General features: G+C 44.2%; 1 protein-coding gene across 2 annotated transcripts in view; it reads right to left on the bottom strand.

The window, feature by feature from the left end:
- Positions 1-2,464: 2,464 nt before the first annotated feature.
- Positions 2,465-18,821, bottom strand: part of AFG3L2 (AFG3 like matrix AAA peptidase subunit 2) — a 44,247-nt gene continuing 27,890 nt past the window's right edge. The window contains exons 11-17 of one of the 2 annotated variants that reach the window (XM_006749930.3): positions 17,920-18,027; positions 17,693-17,818; positions 15,442-15,552; positions 12,629-12,744; positions 9,133-9,333; positions 6,961-7,155; positions 2,465-3,299 (exon numbers count right to left, since the gene is read on the bottom strand). In XM_006749930.3, coding sequence (XP_006749993.1) covers positions 3,057-3,299; positions 6,961-7,155; positions 9,133-9,333; positions 12,629-12,744; positions 15,442-15,552; positions 17,693-17,818; positions 17,920-18,027 — 1,100 coding nt within the window. In that variant the 3' untranslated portion in view covers positions 2,465-3,056. Of the gene's footprint in view, positions 3,300-4,478; positions 5,885-6,960; positions 7,156-9,132; positions 9,334-12,628; positions 12,745-15,441; positions 15,553-17,692; positions 17,819-17,919; positions 18,028-18,821 lie in introns of those variants that run through there. The other variant, XM_031021186.2, reaches the window with a different exon arrangement.

Below are 18,821 nucleotides of genomic sequence, written 5' to 3'. Positions count from 1 at the left end.
CCTTTGCCTCTTCCAGCCTGTTTCCTGATGGATTTGTTTGCGTTGTTATAATGGTTACTTGGGTACCTTGTCTCTTTCTGGGGTGAACTGCCCCTGCCACTCAGTGAATGAACTCAGAGGAAAAGGCTTTCCTTGAACTGCAGACCCTAAGGGTGGCAGCCAGAATTCTCCTGAGCATCAGAGTAGCACACATGTAAATAAAAGCCTGTCGTCCCCTTTTGCAACCAGCACTTAGACCTCCCACAAAATCTTTCATCTTCCAGTGTCACGTCCTGGGCTAGTTAGTCCCAACCTTCCCTGACAGCTGGGCTAAGATTTGCCAGAGGAGCTACAGAAAATGACCTCCAGGCTTCCAGCCAGAGCCAGGGGGACATGCAAGCTCTTGGTGGGTGAGGAGGGACCTGGCAGGGTCGGCTCTGAGAGCTGTGTGCTTCCTTCAGGAGTACTCAGGCTCAGTGCCAAGGTTGAGGGCTATTTTCTATATAGCAAATCATCACTTTACAGTTTCTATAACTTGACACAACTTCTGTAAGAGGTCTTGTAAAGTCAAACTCCATAGGACATGACCAGGCTAGTGCTACTAGTAATTAGCAGACATTGCCATTCACCAGTGTTTCTGGTTTATTTCTCCTTTCTGCCCCTTTGAAGTTAACTGTGAACATGACTTTGCTTCAGCCCAAAGAATGTGAGTAGCATGTCACTTCCAGGTGGAAAGGTCTAAATGCTAGTGCTCAACCCTCACCTCTGCCTCTGCTGGATTCCTCCATCAGTCTGGGTCCCGGTAACTGCTGAGCACAGCCCCCTCTGACCTTTGTTGGACAAGGAGCGAGAAAGAAATGACTGTCATTTGGAGCCATTCTGGGGTTACCCCACCTGACAGAAGGCCTGAGCTCTGTGATGCCATGGCTTACACCCAGTAACTATCCCGTGCCGAGCCCCAACCTTGGGTAGATGGAAAGGGAATCACTAAACACAGCAGCATGACTTGAACTGCAGTGAAAACGGACCCCATTTCTGCAGAAATCTGCACTACACTTTGTGAGACTACAGTAAAAATAAGTATCTTACCATCCACATCTGACCTGGAAATATGCTAGGTTTGACTGACCTTGGAAGAAAGGATGAGTGCTGTGAACCCCTGGTTTGAGTCAGGCTCCATGTGGGAGCCAGCATGAGCATTGGTCACAACAATGCTGTGGGCCTCCTTGTGCAGGTCAGGAAACCCGAGGATGGCTGTCGTAGCTATTCCAGGCCACGCTGGCTGCCTTCTCAAGACTCCACAAGCTTGAATTAGAAGTGCAGATGTGAGTTACCATCTGACCAACCATCTCATGCACGGCTTTGTCCCTTTTCTGACCAAACCTGACTCATGTTTGGCACCACCCACTTCATTCCACTCAGGAGGCCTCACAGCAGAGGGCTACCAAACCTCCACACTTGCCGGCGCCCCTCCTCACAGTGGTTAAGGAAGTACAGTCTTATTGTCTACGGATCGTGTGGGGAACAGCACAGACAGCCTGATGGCCAAGTGAATCATACAGCCTTCAAACAATTCTTCACTGAATCACCTCCCACAAACATCCTTTGAGGAAGGGAGGCAGTAAATCTGTTACATCTGCAGGTCACTGGGCAGAGCAGCTGAGACTGCAGGATGACCTGAGGAAGGCTCCCATGCTCCTGGAATACTGAGTTACTGGCATCCACGCAGATGGTTCTGTGGTCTGGTGAGCTGGAGCTCGGCATCTCTGGGCCACCTGGAGGAGTGGTCCAGGGTCAGAGCAGCCTGCCCATACCACCTCCCTCCCCATCGGTCCAGTGCTGTTCCAGGGGTGCCATCTGAATCTATGTCTGAAGTCTGAGAAGTGGTTGTTCCCACAATATACTTAACTGCATCAAGAACACACAAGGCAAGCTGAAATAACTGAGATCCAATGTGATGGTTTGGGACAGCCTGCCGGACCTATGATCACAATGACTTCTAGACCCAGATGCCAGGACCAACGTCTGGTCACGACCAGCCTAGTGAGGATGTAAACTGATGCCATCATCAGATTCTTGCACTGACTTTGTATCAATGTACTTTATATCCAGAGTTCATCATTCCAGAATGTATGACTCCAGAAGTTCGCAAGCCTCTTGTGGGAGCTGGTAAGAACCAGCAGGAGTGAGGTTTTAAAGGATTCCTCTCTCCAAAGTTAGAACACTTAATTCCTTTCCATTATGTTTTCTAAAAGAAAATACCCCAAGGGGCACCTGAGTGGCTCAGTCGTTAAGCGTCTGCCTTCGGCTCAGGTCATGATCCCAGGGTCCTGAGATCGAGCCCCACATCAGGCTCCCTGCTCAGCCAGGAGCCTGCTTCTCCCTCTCCCACTCCCCATGCTTGTGTTCCCTCTCTTGCTGTGTCTCTGTCAAATAAATAAAATCTCTAAAAACATAAAATACCCCAAGCATAAAACAGTGACCCTTTGTTGAGTTCAGAAGGAAAAAAGTACCGTACACTTTATTTTTGATGTAAAGAAGCCGTATTTACATAATACATTCATATCTGTAGATCTGTTACAGCGCTCTGTAGAAAACCATTCCATTAAAACAGCAACATGTGATCTGGATTCAATCTTTGAAGTATTAAGCCAAATTAAAATATTCTTATCAGGACTCCAATGTAATTTCACAGCTCATCCACAGAGGGAAACTCTGAAGGGAAGCAGGAATGAAGAGTGGGTGATGGGACGAGAACAACACACCTCTTCCACACCAGCAAGTCTCCACGGATGGTCGGTTGGTCCCCGCCACACATCAGCTGGCACCACAGATGGTGGAGGGAGTGGTGCTGGGTGCCCTCTCCATGCTCCCGGCCGCTGTCTGAGAGCCTGGCGGGCTCGGGGAAACATTCTCCTTCAGAAAGTCACCCTGCCACCCAGGCTGTGACTCCAGAGGCTTAGGACTAAGGACTCCTCTTCCCACCATCTCAACCAGGTCAGCAGATGGTTATGATCAACCCCGCAGTGTCCTTATTCCTCTGAGAAAGCCAGAGTCGACCTTGACAAAGGCACAAGCTAAAATGGTCTCCCTTCTCGGATCTGGTTGGTGATTTTCTCATCCCGGAGCTCCTCTTTCTCCTTCTCCCGTTCTTTGTTCCAGTCCTTAAGGCCCTCTGGAAGCGAAGTGTCCTCATCCAAGCTGCCAGTGCCTTCTACAAATTCTTCATAGGTAGACTTTTCCACAAATGGCCTGGGGCCCAAAAGTTCAACCATATCATTCTTATCTAACACTTCTTTTTCTAATAATAGAAGAGCAACCTGAAATATGAACAATTTCCATTAAACACAGTTTCTTAGCAAAGTCTTTGCAAAGCTAATGATTTTTTTATTTATAGCTAACCCCACTCCAAAATAGGATTTAAGACCACTGAAAAGATATAGACAAGATCCCAGGATTTTAGAGTAAAATAAACAAAATATTGGAAAAAACAAATGTCTACCAGTAAGGGAGGGGCTAAATACATTTGGATACATTCACACAATGAACAATTATGCACCTGTAATGAAGAATCTGTTATATATACATCTTGGAGAAACATATTCAGTGAGAAAAGCAAGATGCACACCCTTTATGGTATGCTACATTTGCCTTTAAAAGGAGAGGAATATAAATCTTTTTATGTGCTTACATGTACATAAAGAAGTTCGGGAAGGATACATTACAAACTTAGAAAAGTGGCTGGGAGGGCAAGCTGGGGGAAAGGGGAGAAAGAGGTAAGCAAGAAATTTTAAAAAAGTTAGTTGAAAAAATAAAGACAAGGGCAGAGATACAAAAGGAAGCCAGGAAGGTTTATACGAAAACATGTATCTTGCAGTTCTAGTCATTTCTATGCTTGAACCACAAATTTGACAGTACACATCTTAACAGGACACTGGGAAAGTTGACCAACTATGTGTATGGAGGTGAGTGACGGTGTCAGGGTGGAGCAGGACAATGGCTATTAGAGCATCTGACCATTACAAAGACAGCAAAGCAGGTTAAAATATCAACTGATCTCATAAAATCGATTTAGTTTCTAAGGTAACTCCCTACTTAGAAATTTGACTTATCTGCACTTTTACACTAGATACCCTGTTTTTAAAGATACCAAAAAATAAATCAATTTTATTCTGTTTTATCAGTTTATGGAATACTGCAAATATGCACAAAAGCAGAAAATGGATAACGAATCCCCATGTAGCCACTACTGACAGTCCTCAACTTAGAGCCATTTTTGTCTCATCTACTCCCTAGATTACCCTGAAGAAAATCCCAGCTGTCATATTTTATCCATATATATTTTTGTCTCTATTTCTAAGAGATAAAAACTCTTAAAAACATAACCAGGTTGTCTTCTTAGACCACCATTAACTCTCAATTTGTCTATTTACACATTGTGCGTAACCACTTACATTGCAATAATACGTTTTATTTAACCCAATATATCAAATGCAGTATCATTTTTCACAAAGATTTATTTATTTTAGAGAGTGAGAAGGCAGGGGAGGCAGAGAGAGAGAGAGAGGAGAGAGAGAATCTCAAGCAGACTGAGCCTGAGTGCAGAGCTCAACGTGGGGCCCGATCTCATGACCCTGCGATCATGACCTGAGCTGAAATTAAGAGTCGGACACTCAACTGACTGAACCACCCAGGTGCCCCCAAACATAGTATCGTTCTAACATGTAATGATATAAACAATTACTGAGATATTTTACCTTCCTTTTTTCATAGCAAGCCTTTAAAACCCAGCGTGCTCAGAGCACACTTCACTTGGGACTAACCACATTCAACAGCACAGGCTTGGTCGGAGGTTAATGGGAAGGGCTCTGCAGACAGGACACGGGGTCCAAATCCTGGTCTTGCTGCTTACCAACTGTATGACCTTAAGCAAAGTTACTTAACCTCTCCCTGTACTAGTTTCTTCTTTTGTAAAATGGGATGATAGTGTTTCCACCTCCCAAGGCTGCAGGGAGCTTTAGAGAAGTTCATGCATCTTAAGTGGTACCCAGTACACCGGGTGGATGATAGGTGGATGCTAGCTGGTTACTCTTATTCTCCTAAAGCTTAGCCCTGATGTATTATCCTGTCCAGCAAAGGAGTCAACTGAGGCCCAGAATTTGGAGGACACTAGTCCTAGCAGGAAAGTCTCCAGCAACCTCTCCTCTTGATGGCTCCCCATCTCCTGGCTGGCTCAACATTACTCTTTACAGATTTAATTTTCTCAAATGGGCCAAACAGTACTTCAGGACTCCGCCGTGTTTCCAGATCCTCACTCCGCTGAATCAATTTCCCTTTCCCACACACGTCTTTGTTACCACTGTCAGTATATGCACTGTACGTTCAGAAGGCTAGATAACTGGGTCCAACTCCCTGGACCTGTTTGGCATCTATGGTGTGCACGTGGAAGCTTCCTCTTGAATCCATGAATGCACACTGTCCTCTGCAGCTAGGGGTCTCGAGTGAGCTCCTCCACGGTCCTCCATGGCTCAGGTCCTTCTTTTCTACATCTGGCTATGGGGGGACCACCAACAGATCCTATCTCCAGGCTGGACTTGCTGTCCACATTTCATTCGCAAATGCCCACTGCTCGTGTTCTCCTGGGTTCAAGACTGATCCCCACCCTCTGTGTTTGCCACCAGGAGTCATCATCTCAAGGGCTTTCTTCTCGTTCACTCCGTGCATTTAACCAATAAATCTCAGTTTGTTTCAGATCTGCCTTTGCCCTACTTCCAGTGCTAGCCCCAGCACTGTGTCCGACTGAGCGACCGGCACCAGCCCCTGAGCCAGTCTTTGCACTCCCTGGGCTGCCATACTCCCGCAAATGATGAACTTCTTCATTTCAACACTCTTTAAGGACTCCTTGCTATAAAACAAAGGGCTGGATCAGATCATTTTGAAGGTCACTCTTATTTCTAAAACTGTGTTTCTAAACTTCCTAGCTAGCTTTTGAGAACCTGGGTACTGCAGCTCCCTCCCCCCAACTATCTGCTCAACCCTGCCCTGCTCCCCACACACCTCCTGCTCACCAGGCCTCCACACCGCCCTCTGCTCCCCCCCCAACTTGTTCACTGTAACGTGACTACCCTTCTACATAAAATCTAAGTTCTATCTTCTATACGAAGCCTTCGCTGACCACTCTGATCTTCCTTTCTCAGAGCTCCTGTGTGTGGGGCGCCAGCTCTCTCCGCCTGCACTGGGCACTTTCGTGAAAAGACATCACAGATACTTCTGGATTGCCTTACTGACGGAACAGCACATCTTGGAATATTCTTTTATCCGTGTCAATCCCTCCTAAAAGGCTTTCTCATTTGTGCTCTAGGAGTACGGAATGTTCAAAGAACAAAAAATTCTATTTTTGGTTGCATGGATTCTGAATAATTGAGTTTAATGGATGCAAGAAATCCATCGAATTCAGAAGGAAACCCTCCCTTTGGTAGGTGCTATCATATGAAGTAGGACAGAAAACACAGAGCATGTTTATTCGCAAAGCTCATAATTAAGCCAAAGGTAATTTTCATGTGCCAATTTCATGTGGGCTAGCTCTTATTTGCACTTTCATCACTACCTGTTTATGCCAGAGGTGAAAGACAACGGTAAATCCCTGTCAGTCCGCTGTGCTCCTTACTGAGGAGTACGGGTAAAACACACGGAAGGGGGGAGGGAGGCCTCAGTTGCATATTTTGTGGTTATCTGCAGATTCCATGAATCCTGCACTCACACCGCTAACAGCCCCAAGAGCCAGGACTGTGTCCTACTGTTGCTCACTACTGCACTCCCACCCCTCAGAGACAGAGCAGACACAGAATCAGAATGAGTTAGCCCGCTACAGGAAATGCTCAAGTCTATAAACTAACCCAGTCAATCCATCACTTTAACCTTTCTTTTTTTTTTTTTTTTGGCAAAACCATGTAGAGAATTATTCATACGACTAGCACCTACCTTCTCCACATCAGCTTTCTTCTCTGTGAGGAGAGCCACTGTCCTTTTATAAGCATCATTAATAAGTATTCGTACTTCATCATCTATCAGTCTTGCGGTGGCTTCGCTGTAAGGCTTCTCTAAAACCATATCACCCTGACGTGGGAGATCAAAGGAGATTTGTCCAACCTTTTCATTCATGCCAAACTGAACAATCTGGAAAAGAACACATGATTATTAGTGGGCATCGGTTTTGCGGACAGGCTGACTTAAAAAATGGCAGTAAGTCTTTATAATGGCATTAACTCCACACATTTCATTGTACTACCACTCTTTAACCTGGCAAAATCTACATGGCAGCCTTGTGTTGGCTGAATGGACAAGGGTGTTCTATGTAGACAGTGCAGCAATACTCAATTAGGGACACAAGACAAGAAGCCCATGGACAACATCTATGAGACCCGCAAGATACTTCTCCCTGCGCGAGGGGAAGCAGAGAAGCAAGAAGGATCTGACAGACCCAAGAGGATAAAACCCACGCCCTCCAGGCTCTTCCTGGAAAGGGCAGTGTGCCAACCTAGAAGGGAGTTTGCATTTTCCTGTTCCCTCAAGCCACGGGGTCTGCCCCTCAAGTCTTTCTTAAAGACTTTTTTTTTTTTTTTAAGGGGCACCTGGGTGGCTCAGTCTGTTGAGCGTCTGCCTTCGGCTCAGGTCATGATCTCAGGGTCCTGGGATCAAGCCCCACATCAGGCTCCCTGCTCAGCGGCCAGTCTGCTTCTCCCTCACCCTCTGCCCCCCCCCACCACTCGTGTTCTCTCGCTCGCTCCCTCAAATAAATAAAATATTAAAAATAAAATAAATAAAAATAAACAAATAAATAAAAAAGACTGGAAAAGGTGACAGACCAGAAGAAGAGCTGACATACGGGTTATAGGAGTTTCCAGAGAAAGTCATTTATATGAAGTTCCGAGACAGCAAAACTCTATTGTTTGGGGATGTATGCACCAGAGATAAACAAGGAAAATGTGGGTATGACAGTAACAAGTCAGGAGAGTGGCTGGTCCGTCAGGAAGGGAGGGGACCAAGAAGGGATGCTCTTAGGGACAGCCCAGAGTACAAGCAGTGTTGCACTGTGGGATCACAGAGGCTTCTAACAGAACTTTACACTCTGCATACCCACTTTATAGACTCTTTTTTTTTTTTTAAAGATTTTATTTATTTATTTGAGAGAGAGAATGAGATAGAGAGAGCATGAGAGGGGGGAGGGTCAGAGGGAGAAGTAGACTTCCTGCTGAGCAGGGAGCCTGATGCGGGACTCGATCCCGGGACTCCAGGATCATGACCTGAGCCGAAGGCAGTCGCCCAACCAAATGAGCCACCCAGGCGCCCCACTTTATAGACTCTTAGTAATATAGGTATCCCCTGCCTTTCATCTTGTGTCACTTTGCTTTTATGAAAGACCTACAGCAGTACATGCTTTCGCTAACCGAAAAGAAACTGAAAGAGGACTTTTTTTTATGAAAAGAGGTGAGAAGAGCACTCCGCATGTGTTCTGCAGCAAGCTGGTAGAGGCAGCCCACCCCCCGGGCAGTGAGCGGCACTGCAGCCTCCATTACAAGATGTGTCCCAAGGTAAAGCAGTCTACCAGATGTCAATTTTGGGGTCTGGGAACTTTCAGAAATTTTCCTATATCAATTAACAGTAAGTGCTTCTTTGCTTTGAGCCATTTCAGCTTCCAAACTGTTTCACAGGAATGCTCGACTTTCAGAGAGCAGGAGAAATCTGTAAACTTTATTTTTTTTATTTCTTAAAAGATTTTATTTATTTGACAGACACACACAGCGAGAAAGGGAACACAAACAGGGGGAGCGGGAGAGGGAGAAGCAGGCTTTCCGCTGAGCAGAGAGCTCGATGCGGGGCTCAATCCCAGGACCCTGAGATCGTGACCTGAGCCAAAGGCAGATGCTTAACCGACTGAGCCACTCAGGTGCCCCGAAATCTGTAAACTTTAAATTTATACTACCAAAAAAAAAAAAAAGTTCCTTTTAGGAATTACTTCTTGCCTGAAAAGTCTAAGCCGGTCAAACACAACACAACAATAGCCAGTCTGCTGCTTCAGGGCCAACCACAAACGCCCATTTCTGGTGCAAATGTGAGAGAGCAAGGAAGAAACCCTCCATTTCATACACTCACTTGAGCATAGGCACTCTGAGTTACTTTCCTCAAGTCGTCTTGAGCGCCGGTTGTAATCCTCCCGAAGAAGATTTCTTCCGACACCCGGCCACCCAGGGTCATGCACATCCTATCCAAGAGCTGCTCTTTGGTGTACAGGTATTGTTCTTTGGGTAAATACTGAGCATAACCTAGTCCTTTGCCCCGCGGGATGATGGAGACCTGGCAAGCAGAAAACATACAACATGTTGAGTATCTCGCCACCAAATGTTGACCACGAGGTTTACCTATACATAGATAAGCTCGCTGCCGAAACATAAGCATAGCAGCTGGGCAACCCGTCAGCCTTGGCAAGATGAGATCTAGCAGTTGACTGTTCAGAGGGAGTATTTTCTCTTAGAATAACTTCACCTTAGAGTTCTAGAAAGTATTTCTTGTCTTTTTGTGATACACACTTGAAATTATTTAATCTTGACGAAAGGACAGGTGGTGAGTGAGGACTCCTTCTGGCAGCTCAAACATGGCCTAGTTGCCATTCAACTTCACAGAGTCCCAGCCACATCCTCCTCTACAGGACGAAGGGGAAGGCAGACCTAGATGCTCAGCAGCCTTCATTTTCTTTCCTAGTGCTTTTTGCAATGGAGTAAATTCCTTAAATTTTTAAAAAAATCAACTTTATTGAGGGATAGTTTATATTCAGTAAATACACCATGTTAAGTGTACAAGTCCAGTGAGTTTTGACAAACACAACCTCCTACCACAACAGAGACAGAAAATCTTTTCTTCGTCCTGCAAAGTTCTTTTGTATCCCTTTCTGGTCAGTCTTACCTACCCGTCCCCCCAACCCCCTTCACTCCAGCCCCAGCTGGAGATATGTGACCAATCCATAGGGACTTAGTCACAATTTCTGGAACTGCATGTAAATGGAATCATACAGTACGTACTTTATTTTGTCTGGTTTCTTTCACTGTTTCTGAGATCCGCCCACACTGCTATGTGTATTAATAGTTCATTCATTTTTACTGCTGGGTAGCATTCCATTGTATAAACATACCAAACATCCACTTCATTCTTGAGGGACATCAGGATTGTCTCCAGTTTACTGCTATTATGAATCAAGCAGTAAAAGTCTTTGTGTGGACATATTTCTATTTCTCTTGGGTGATTATATAAGAGTGAGATTGTTTGGTTGTACGGAAGCATTTGTTTACCTTTATAAGAAACTACCAAACTGTTCTTCAAAATGGTTATACCATTTCACATTCCCATCATCAACGGATGGAAGCTCCAGCTAGACTGACATTCACCAACACTCAGGACTGACTTTTTAATTTCAACCATTCCAGTGGGTATGTGGTGGTATTTCATTGTAGTTTAATTTGCACTTTCTGATGACTAATGAAATTGAGTATCTTCATGTGCTTAATGTCCATTTGTATACCTTCAGATCTCTTGCCCATGATTTCACTGGGTTGCTTATTTTTGAGTTTTAGGAGTTTTTTTTAACGTATTCTAGATTCAAGTCCTTTGTCATATATATACTGCAAGATTTTTCAAAATACGTGGCTTGCTTTTCATTTTCTTAACAGTGTCTTTCAAAGACAAAACATTTTCAATTTTGATGAGATCCCATTTATCAACTTTTTCTTCTGTGGTTCATCCTTTTTGCGTACTAAGACATTTTTGCCTATCTAAGGTTACAAAGATTTTGACCTATGTTTTCCTCTAAAGGTTTATTGTATTTTAGCTTTTACAGTCTATTTCAAATTAATTTTTTACATATGATCTGAGAGTTAAGGTTGGCTTTTTTCCCCCATGACACTGAGTTGCCAGAATCATTTGCTGGTAAGACAATCCTCCCCACCTTGAATTACTTTGGCACCTCTGCTGAAAATCAATTAATCAGTTATGTGTGAGGATCTATTTCTGGGCTCCATTCCATCCCACTGATCTGTTTAGTCCCTTCTGCAATACTAGTCTTCATTACTTAGCTATATACAAGGTATTAATATTGGCAGTGTAACCCCTTCAAACTTCACTGTTTTGGCTATTCTAGTGACCTGATTTCCATATAAATTTTAGATCTGCTTATCAATTTCTACAGAACAAGTCGGCTATGTTTACCACAGAGACTGCACTGAAACTGTACATGAATCTGGGGAGAACGATGATCATAACATTGCAGGGACACGGTATATCTCTTTTTTTTTTTTTTTTTTAAAGATTTTATTTATTTGTTTGAGAGAGAGACAGAGTTAGAGCACGAGAGCAGGGTGAGGGGCAGAGGGAGAAGCAGACTCGCCACTGAGCAGGGAGCCCGATGCAGGACTCGATCCCAGAACCTTGGGATCATGACCTGAGCCGAAAGCAGACACTTAACCGACTGAGCCACCCAGGGGTCCCTGTATCTCTATTTTTATTTAGGTCTTGTTTCGTTCAGTGTACAGATCCTACAAGTACTTCAATAAATGTACCCCTACATGTTTCGTGTTTTTGGATGCTGTTGTAAATGAAATTGAATTTTTAAAATTTTATTTTCTAATTGTTCATTGCTAATTTACAGAAATACAATTGATTTTTGTATATGGATCCTGAATTCTGTAACCTTGCTAATTTCACCTACTGGTTCTAGTGGCTTCTCTGTAGATTATCTAGGGTGGTTTTTATTTATTTATTTTCTAAACTCTACCCCAACGCGGGGCCTGAGCTCATGACCCCAAGATCAACAAGAGTGGTACCCTCTACCGACTGAGCCAGCCAGGCACCCCTATCTAGGATGTTTTCTGCACACTTTATGTTACCTTTTCTGTGGTTCCCTTGCTTCAGGGGCTCCCCCTCCATTTCCAGTGGTCCCCTGACATTGCAAATCAGATTGCGGCTTCCTGTTGTTCGTGCTGCACCAGTATGGGGACTGCACTCAGTTGAAAAAGCAAAAATTTACCCATCTCACTTGATGCACCCATCTTTCAGGAGATTTCCCTTTGGTCTCTTTCTTTTTTGCCAGGCTCTCTGGGGTCTTCCTGTGCAGGCATAGTTTAGTGGTCAGCCAGGGAGCCGAGGAGTTTCTACTTGGACTTGGGTATCAATTCCTCTGTAGCTTTCTTGCTTCCAGGATTTTCCTGTTAAATTTCCAATATTCTTCAAATCCCGAATTCTTTCCTCTGCCACCTCAATGTGATAGACCAGCCTTTTCCATCACTGTGGCCACAGAAAAAACCCCAGGCAAGGAAGCCACGAGCTCCCAATTCTAACCCATTGCAGCTACTCCTTTTCAAAAGGAAATTCTCCAGCTTTGGTCTGCTTTGGACACTGTTCGGTCCCTTTAAATAGCAGTTTTCTTTCTAAACTTTGTAACTTCTTTGCAGGAGGGTTTGCATAACCTCTTCATCCCACCATCATTACCACACTTCTTGACCAAATTTTATATACCTGTCCTTTGTGGGAATGCAATTTTGTCCTTAAGTAATTGCTCACAGGATCAGTTGGCTTGCCTACTGTTCAACACAAACTGCTTTACCTTTAAAAGTGGGTCTGCATGTTCCAGATACCACCCGGCAACTGCATGACCTGCTTCATGGTAAGCCACAGTCTTTTTCTCCTCGGGATGCAGAACCTGGGTTTTTTTCTCTAAGCCTGACAAAATAATAACAAGTTAAAAGTCAAAATCACTGCCTCAGTGGCACCGACATAAAAAGACAATTATACAATCTATATACGCCTTATCTAGAAGGTGACTTAGAGACTAAGCTGCCTATAATTTGGAAATTCCCAACCACGGTCAGACTAAAAGTAAAGGACCAACTCCAAAATATACCCAGCTACTTGCAAAATGCATTCATTACCCCCAGGTCCACTAACTCTCTAACTCTCCCACTCTTTTGAGCCATATTATCTTGTTTTGGGAAAGAGAAATACAAAATAAAATTCAGCACTTAGGTCAGTTTAAAACATAAAATTCAGAAAAGACAAAGAGGTGTGGAATGATCTCCTTTTTAATCCAGGCACCTGGAATTCTCAAGCACTGGGTAAACAAACATGCATGAAACTGCCTGCTGTCTGTTCCTGATGGAAAGCACACGAGAGAGGAGAACCGAGCTGTCTGAAGATTGAAAATACCTCGCCAGCGAGTTGGCGAGGCCAATGCTACAGCACCTGGCACACTAATCAACTGGCCCGGGGGTTCCAAGAGCTACAGCAGGGTAGGCCTGAGAAAATAAACCCAAGAGACGCCCCTGTGTTGGGCCCATGTGTTGACTACAAGCTGGGGGACTCCTAGTCCAAGTACGAGTCTTCTCTGGCCTGGATCAAGGTGGATACTAAGCCTCCTCTGCCCCTTTGTACCACAGAAACGAACGACATAGTTTGTACTAATACAAATCGTCATACTGTGACAAACTGTGTTCAAGGTAACCCATCTGAGAGAATTTCTCAAATGGTAACATATTAATGAGTCTGAAAGATTAAAAAAAAAAAAAAGAGTGCTATGTTCCCAATGACATAACCCAAGACAATAATAGAGCTGGAAGGGTGGAGATTTACAGCGGGTGAGTTACTAAGAAGAGTTGAGCAGTTCTTGCTTATATGAGAAAACAAGAATCCTGACCCCCTTCCCCCCCGCTTGATCCCTGGAAGTTTTCATTTCCCAGTATGCTTACTACAGACCAACTGCTCATGGCTGGTTTATAGTAGCTGAGCTGTGAACAGGTAAGCGTCTGTGTACCTCAGAGCGAGGACCCCTCCTGGATGTGCCACCCTGATGTCTTTCACACTGAGCACTGACTGTTGCCCCACCTAAAAGGCACAGACAGATATGCAGCTTTCACCTGCCTCTACAGTGAATTGCTTTAATCCCACTTACAACTCTATCATCTTAGATTTTTTCCTTTCAGTAACAAATTTCTAGAGTAAGTAGTCTGTTCATTCGTTCACGGGTTATTGATGTCGCACCTAATCCAGGTTAAACACATTGCTATACTAGCCTCTAGCATCACTTGCTTTATAAACGTGTCTTTGCCCTTATCCTCCATCTCTGGTAACCTCCTGGGTTCCCTTTAGTGGCATCTATTCCTTGTCTTACTCGCTGATGCACCTTGCGGGCCTGTGGCGACTCCGCTGGCTCACTCTTCTCCCCTCTGCTACCACTGCAGGCGGTGTTTACCCTGTAGGCCCGGCCCCCGGAGCCCTCTCACCCACCTCCACACCATAGGAACCACAGCCTGTGGCACGGTGGTGCTGCAGAGTTCCACGTGGATAGCTCGCCCCGTCTCAAATTCTGCCCAGCCAGCTGCTTCTTGAAGCACCCTGTTCTTTCCAAGGCCTGTAAGGCTGTCCATTTTGTTTTATTTTTGTTTTTGCCTATTACCATGGGGACTACTTAAGCTAAAATCCACTATCTCACATTAATGACTACAAAGTTCTCTGCCTTCTGATGCTTCCGTCTTCTTCAGTGTCAGATTCCTTTTATTAAAATATCACTGATTATCATGCTACTCGATGACTCAAGAAAAATCCCACGTTAGTTCAATACTGGCCACAGGACAACAGTTTAAAAAGCCCTTGAGCTTAACATTCAAGGCTTTCTAAAATCTAGACTTAAGCAATTATTTCCAGCTTTGCCTTACTTCCCAAAGGAACTTGAATCTGACTGGTTTACTTTCCCTCCCTGAAACACAGGGTGTTAACACTGCTACCAAGCACCTTCTGTTCCTGCCACTCTGACACCAACCTCTTCTTTCAATTGAGCCCGATTTAAATCCCGCCTCTTCTGTAGAGCCCTGCCTGACCACAGCGCCCTTCCCTTCTTTGAATGCCCAAGTTCTGGAATTTCTAGTTATCTTTTTATGGGTGTTAAATTATAAGCTCCCTGGAAAACATGTTACATATTTCCCCATCCTTGCTTGTGGGGTGAGCATTTCCTGGCTAACCAGGTGTTATAGCTGTTTATCCATCACCTCTACCTAGCAGAGAGCACATTTAATTCATGCAATACAATTTTTGGAAACAGGAAGGTTGTAAGCATTTTCAAAACACTGGACTGGTATAATTCAGGGCAAGACACCTTGCTGCTTGCTGCCCATGTGAGTAAGGCATGGTGTGGGATGCTGTCTGTCTCAGACTCACCCAAATCAACAGCATCCATCTCCACAAGACTGTGGCTGAGGGGGGTGGGGGGCACCCTCACAGCACTGAGGGAACACAGCAGGTGCATGGCAACCCCAGGCTGGGTAGATAGACTTTTCTTTGCTTCTACATCTTGCCAAAACAGAGAAACCCATGGCCTCAAACTCATTTTATCAGCCTTTTGACTTGAGTTACATTCAGTTTGCTTACCACCAATCACTCGCTCAATAGCTTGTTCGAAGTGTTTCTGATTTATGGAATCTGAAAGGTGTCTCGCAGCAATGAGGGCCGCTTCATTACAGACATTAGCAACATCAGCTCCTACAAAATCAATGTATAGAACAGCTTACCCACCAAATATACTCGAACTGATTAGTCACACATTATGGATGACCATATCCACAGTCAGTTTCTCAACCAGCAGAAGACTGAATAGGGGTTTAGTATAATATAATTCAGTTTGATTCATGTTAACACTAAGCTGTTCTAGCATTCAGTAGCAACCTGGTACAATCCTGGCCCTTTGAACTAAGATGCAAATATTATTAGTAGTAAGGAGATAATTATGGGCAGCTACCTTTATAGGCAATATGGTTCATGTAACAGTGAACTAAGACAGTCTTTAAAAATGCCCATTAATTAACTTAGTTCTGTGAGCTCTGCTGGGAGAGTGACTAATGCGGATATTAGGTAACATGCTGAAATATAATGAAAAACATAAGCATTAAAATAACTCAGTGCATTCGGTTAAATAACAAAAGTTAAATATGTGAAGCTTGCCAAATGCTTTCTAGATCCATAAGTCTTTTTTTTTTTTTTTTTTAAGATTTATTTATTTATTTATCTGAGAGAGAGAGAGCACAACCGGGAGTCGGGGGGGTAGGCTGAAGAGGGAAAAGCAGACTCTCCACTGAGCAGGGAGCCAGACGTGGGGCTGGATCCCAGAACCCTAGGATCATGACCTGAGCCGAAGGCAGATGCTTAACCGACTGAGCCACCCAGGCACCCCCATAAGTCTCTTTAAAATCACTTTTCAGATAAAGTATATGGTAACTCAATAAACACTGAAATGTTATAAATTCCAAAGTTTAAAGATAAAAAACAAGTAAAGTTAGGACCCTGGGACATTTAAGATGCCTATCTTCTTCTAACCATACACTTATGTATAGAATTCCTTTTTAAGAAAGGCTCACATTTTACATTTAAAAACTCTTGGAATAAGCATATGCAGAGATGCTCAACATCATTAGTCATTAGAGAAATGAAAATCAAAACCATGAGATACCACCAGGGCGGCTACAATCACAAAGACAGGCGATGACAAGCATTGGCAAGAATGTGGAAAACTGGAACCCGCATACACTGCTGGTGAGAACGTAAAATGGCACAGCCACTTTGGAAAATCACTTTTTCAAAAAGTGATTCAGCAGCACTACTCCTAGGTATATAACCAGAGAAATGAAACGTATGTCCACACGAAAATCTATACACAGACGTTCATAGCAGCATTATCTCTAATAGCCAAAAGATGAAAACAACCCAAATGATGGATAAAGATGTGGTCTATCCACACAATGGAACATTATCCAGCCAGAAAAAGGAATAAAGTGCTGACACATTCTGCAACATGGGTGAACTCTGAAACCACTATGTTAAGTGAAAGAAGCCAGGCAGAAAAGATCACGTTACATAATTCTTTTTATATGAAATGTCCAGCATAGGAAAACCTATAGAAACAGAAAGTAGGTGAGGGGTTGCCCAGGGCTAGGGGTGGAGGGAGTGGCTGCTAATGGATTCTTCTGGGGTGATGAAAATGATCTAAAAGTAGACTACAGTAGTTACGGTGTAACCCTGTAAATATACTGAAAACCACTGAATCGTACACTTGTACAATTCACAGATGAATTTTATGGTATTTGAATTTTGTCTCAATAGAGTTGTTTAAAAAAAACCTCAAGAGGCACCTGGGTGGCTCAGTTGGTTGAGTGTCCAACTCTTGATTTCAGCTCAGGTCGTGATCTCAGGGCAATGAGATCCAACCCCATGGCAGGTTCTGTGTTCTTTGGGGAGCCTGCCTGAGATTCTCTCTTCCCTCTGCCTGCCCCCTGCCCGCTCAACCAAGGGCTTATGTGCACTCTCTCTCAAACAAATAAATGAACCTTAACAAAACGAAACAACTAAAACCCACATACAAATAACCAAGAGGCAGGAGGAAAAGGGTAGGGTATATACGAAGGTTCAACATGAATTAGTAATTGTTCCTGAAGCTAGGTGATGCATGCAGAGGGGTTCATTATACTATTTTCTTAACTTCTGCAGATGTGTGAAATTTCCTACAATACAAAGGTAAAAATATACACTGAAGAGGCCTCAAGGTGAGAGGTAAAAGTAAACTGGTACCTGGCAAATGTCACTGACCTAAAGGACTTCTAACAGAGAGAGCAGGCTCTGTTCCACTCACCTGAAAACCCTGGAGTCAAGGATGCAAGTTTTCTTGCCAGTTTCTCCTTTTCCAGGGCACTGTCCAGTTTTAGTGGTCTGAGATGAACTTTGAAAATAGAGGCTCTTCCTTTTATGTCAGGTGGTCCTTGAGAAATTATTTTTAAGAGGGGAAAAAAAAAAATCACAGTGAAACAGTTACATCTCTCCTCAAAAGAACTGGACTGAACCCAATGAAGATCATCTCACCAATAAAGATTTGCCTATCAAAGCGCCCTGGCCGCATCAGTGCTGGATCTAGAATATCTGGTCGATTGGTGCCTGCCAAAATGACGACGTTTGTTGTTGTGTTAAAACCTAAAGAGACAATAACAAAAATGCAAGACTTAAAGCTTTAATAAAGCATTTTTTTTTGACAGAGAGAGAGAGACAGCGAGAGAGGGAACACAAGCAGGGGGAGTGGGAGAGGGAGAAGCAGGCTTCCTGCTGAGCAGGGAGCCCAGATGCGGGGCTCGATCCCAGGACCCTGGGATCATGACCTGAACCGAAGGCAGGCACTTAATGACTGAGCCACTCAGGCGTCCCCCGTAAAGCATCATTTATCTTTTTTTTTTTTTTTAAAGATTTTATTTATTTTTCAACAGAGAGAGAGACAGCGAGAGACGGAACACAAGCAGGGCAGTGGGAGGAGGGAGAAGCAGGCTTCCCGCTGATCAGGGAGCCCGATGCGGGACTTGATCCCAGGACCCTGAGATCATGACCTGAGCCGAAGGCAGATGCTCAACGACTGAGCCACCCAGGAGCCCAAGCATCATTTTTCTAAACACAAATACCAGAGATTTTAATTTATGTAACTATAAGTTGAGAATATGTTGCCCATTTTTTAAATGTCTAAAAAAAATTTTTTAAAGACTTATTTGAGAGAGAGAGCACCATGAAAGAGTGAGAGTGCATGAGTGGGGGGAGGGACGGAAGGAGAGGGAGAAGCGGACTCCCCACTGAGCAGGGAGCCCAGGGTGGGGCTTGATCTCAGGACCCCGGGACCACGACCCGAGCCGAAGGCAGACGCTTAACCGACTGAGCCACCCAGGTGCCTTCATTTTTAAAATGTTCTAAAACCAGTGAGATTAGAGGAGCCTGGGTGGCTCAGT

This window comes from Leptonychotes weddellii, chromosome 13, assembly GCF_054177405.1.
Source record: "Leptonychotes weddellii isolate Sample4059 chromosome 13, ASM5417740v2, whole genome shotgun sequence".
In the NCBI taxonomy this organism is placed as follows: Eukaryota; Metazoa; Chordata; class Mammalia; order Carnivora; family Phocidae; genus Leptonychotes; species Leptonychotes weddellii.
Note: the sequence above shows the minus strand (reverse complement) of the source record. Positions and strands in the feature narration are given on the sequence as shown.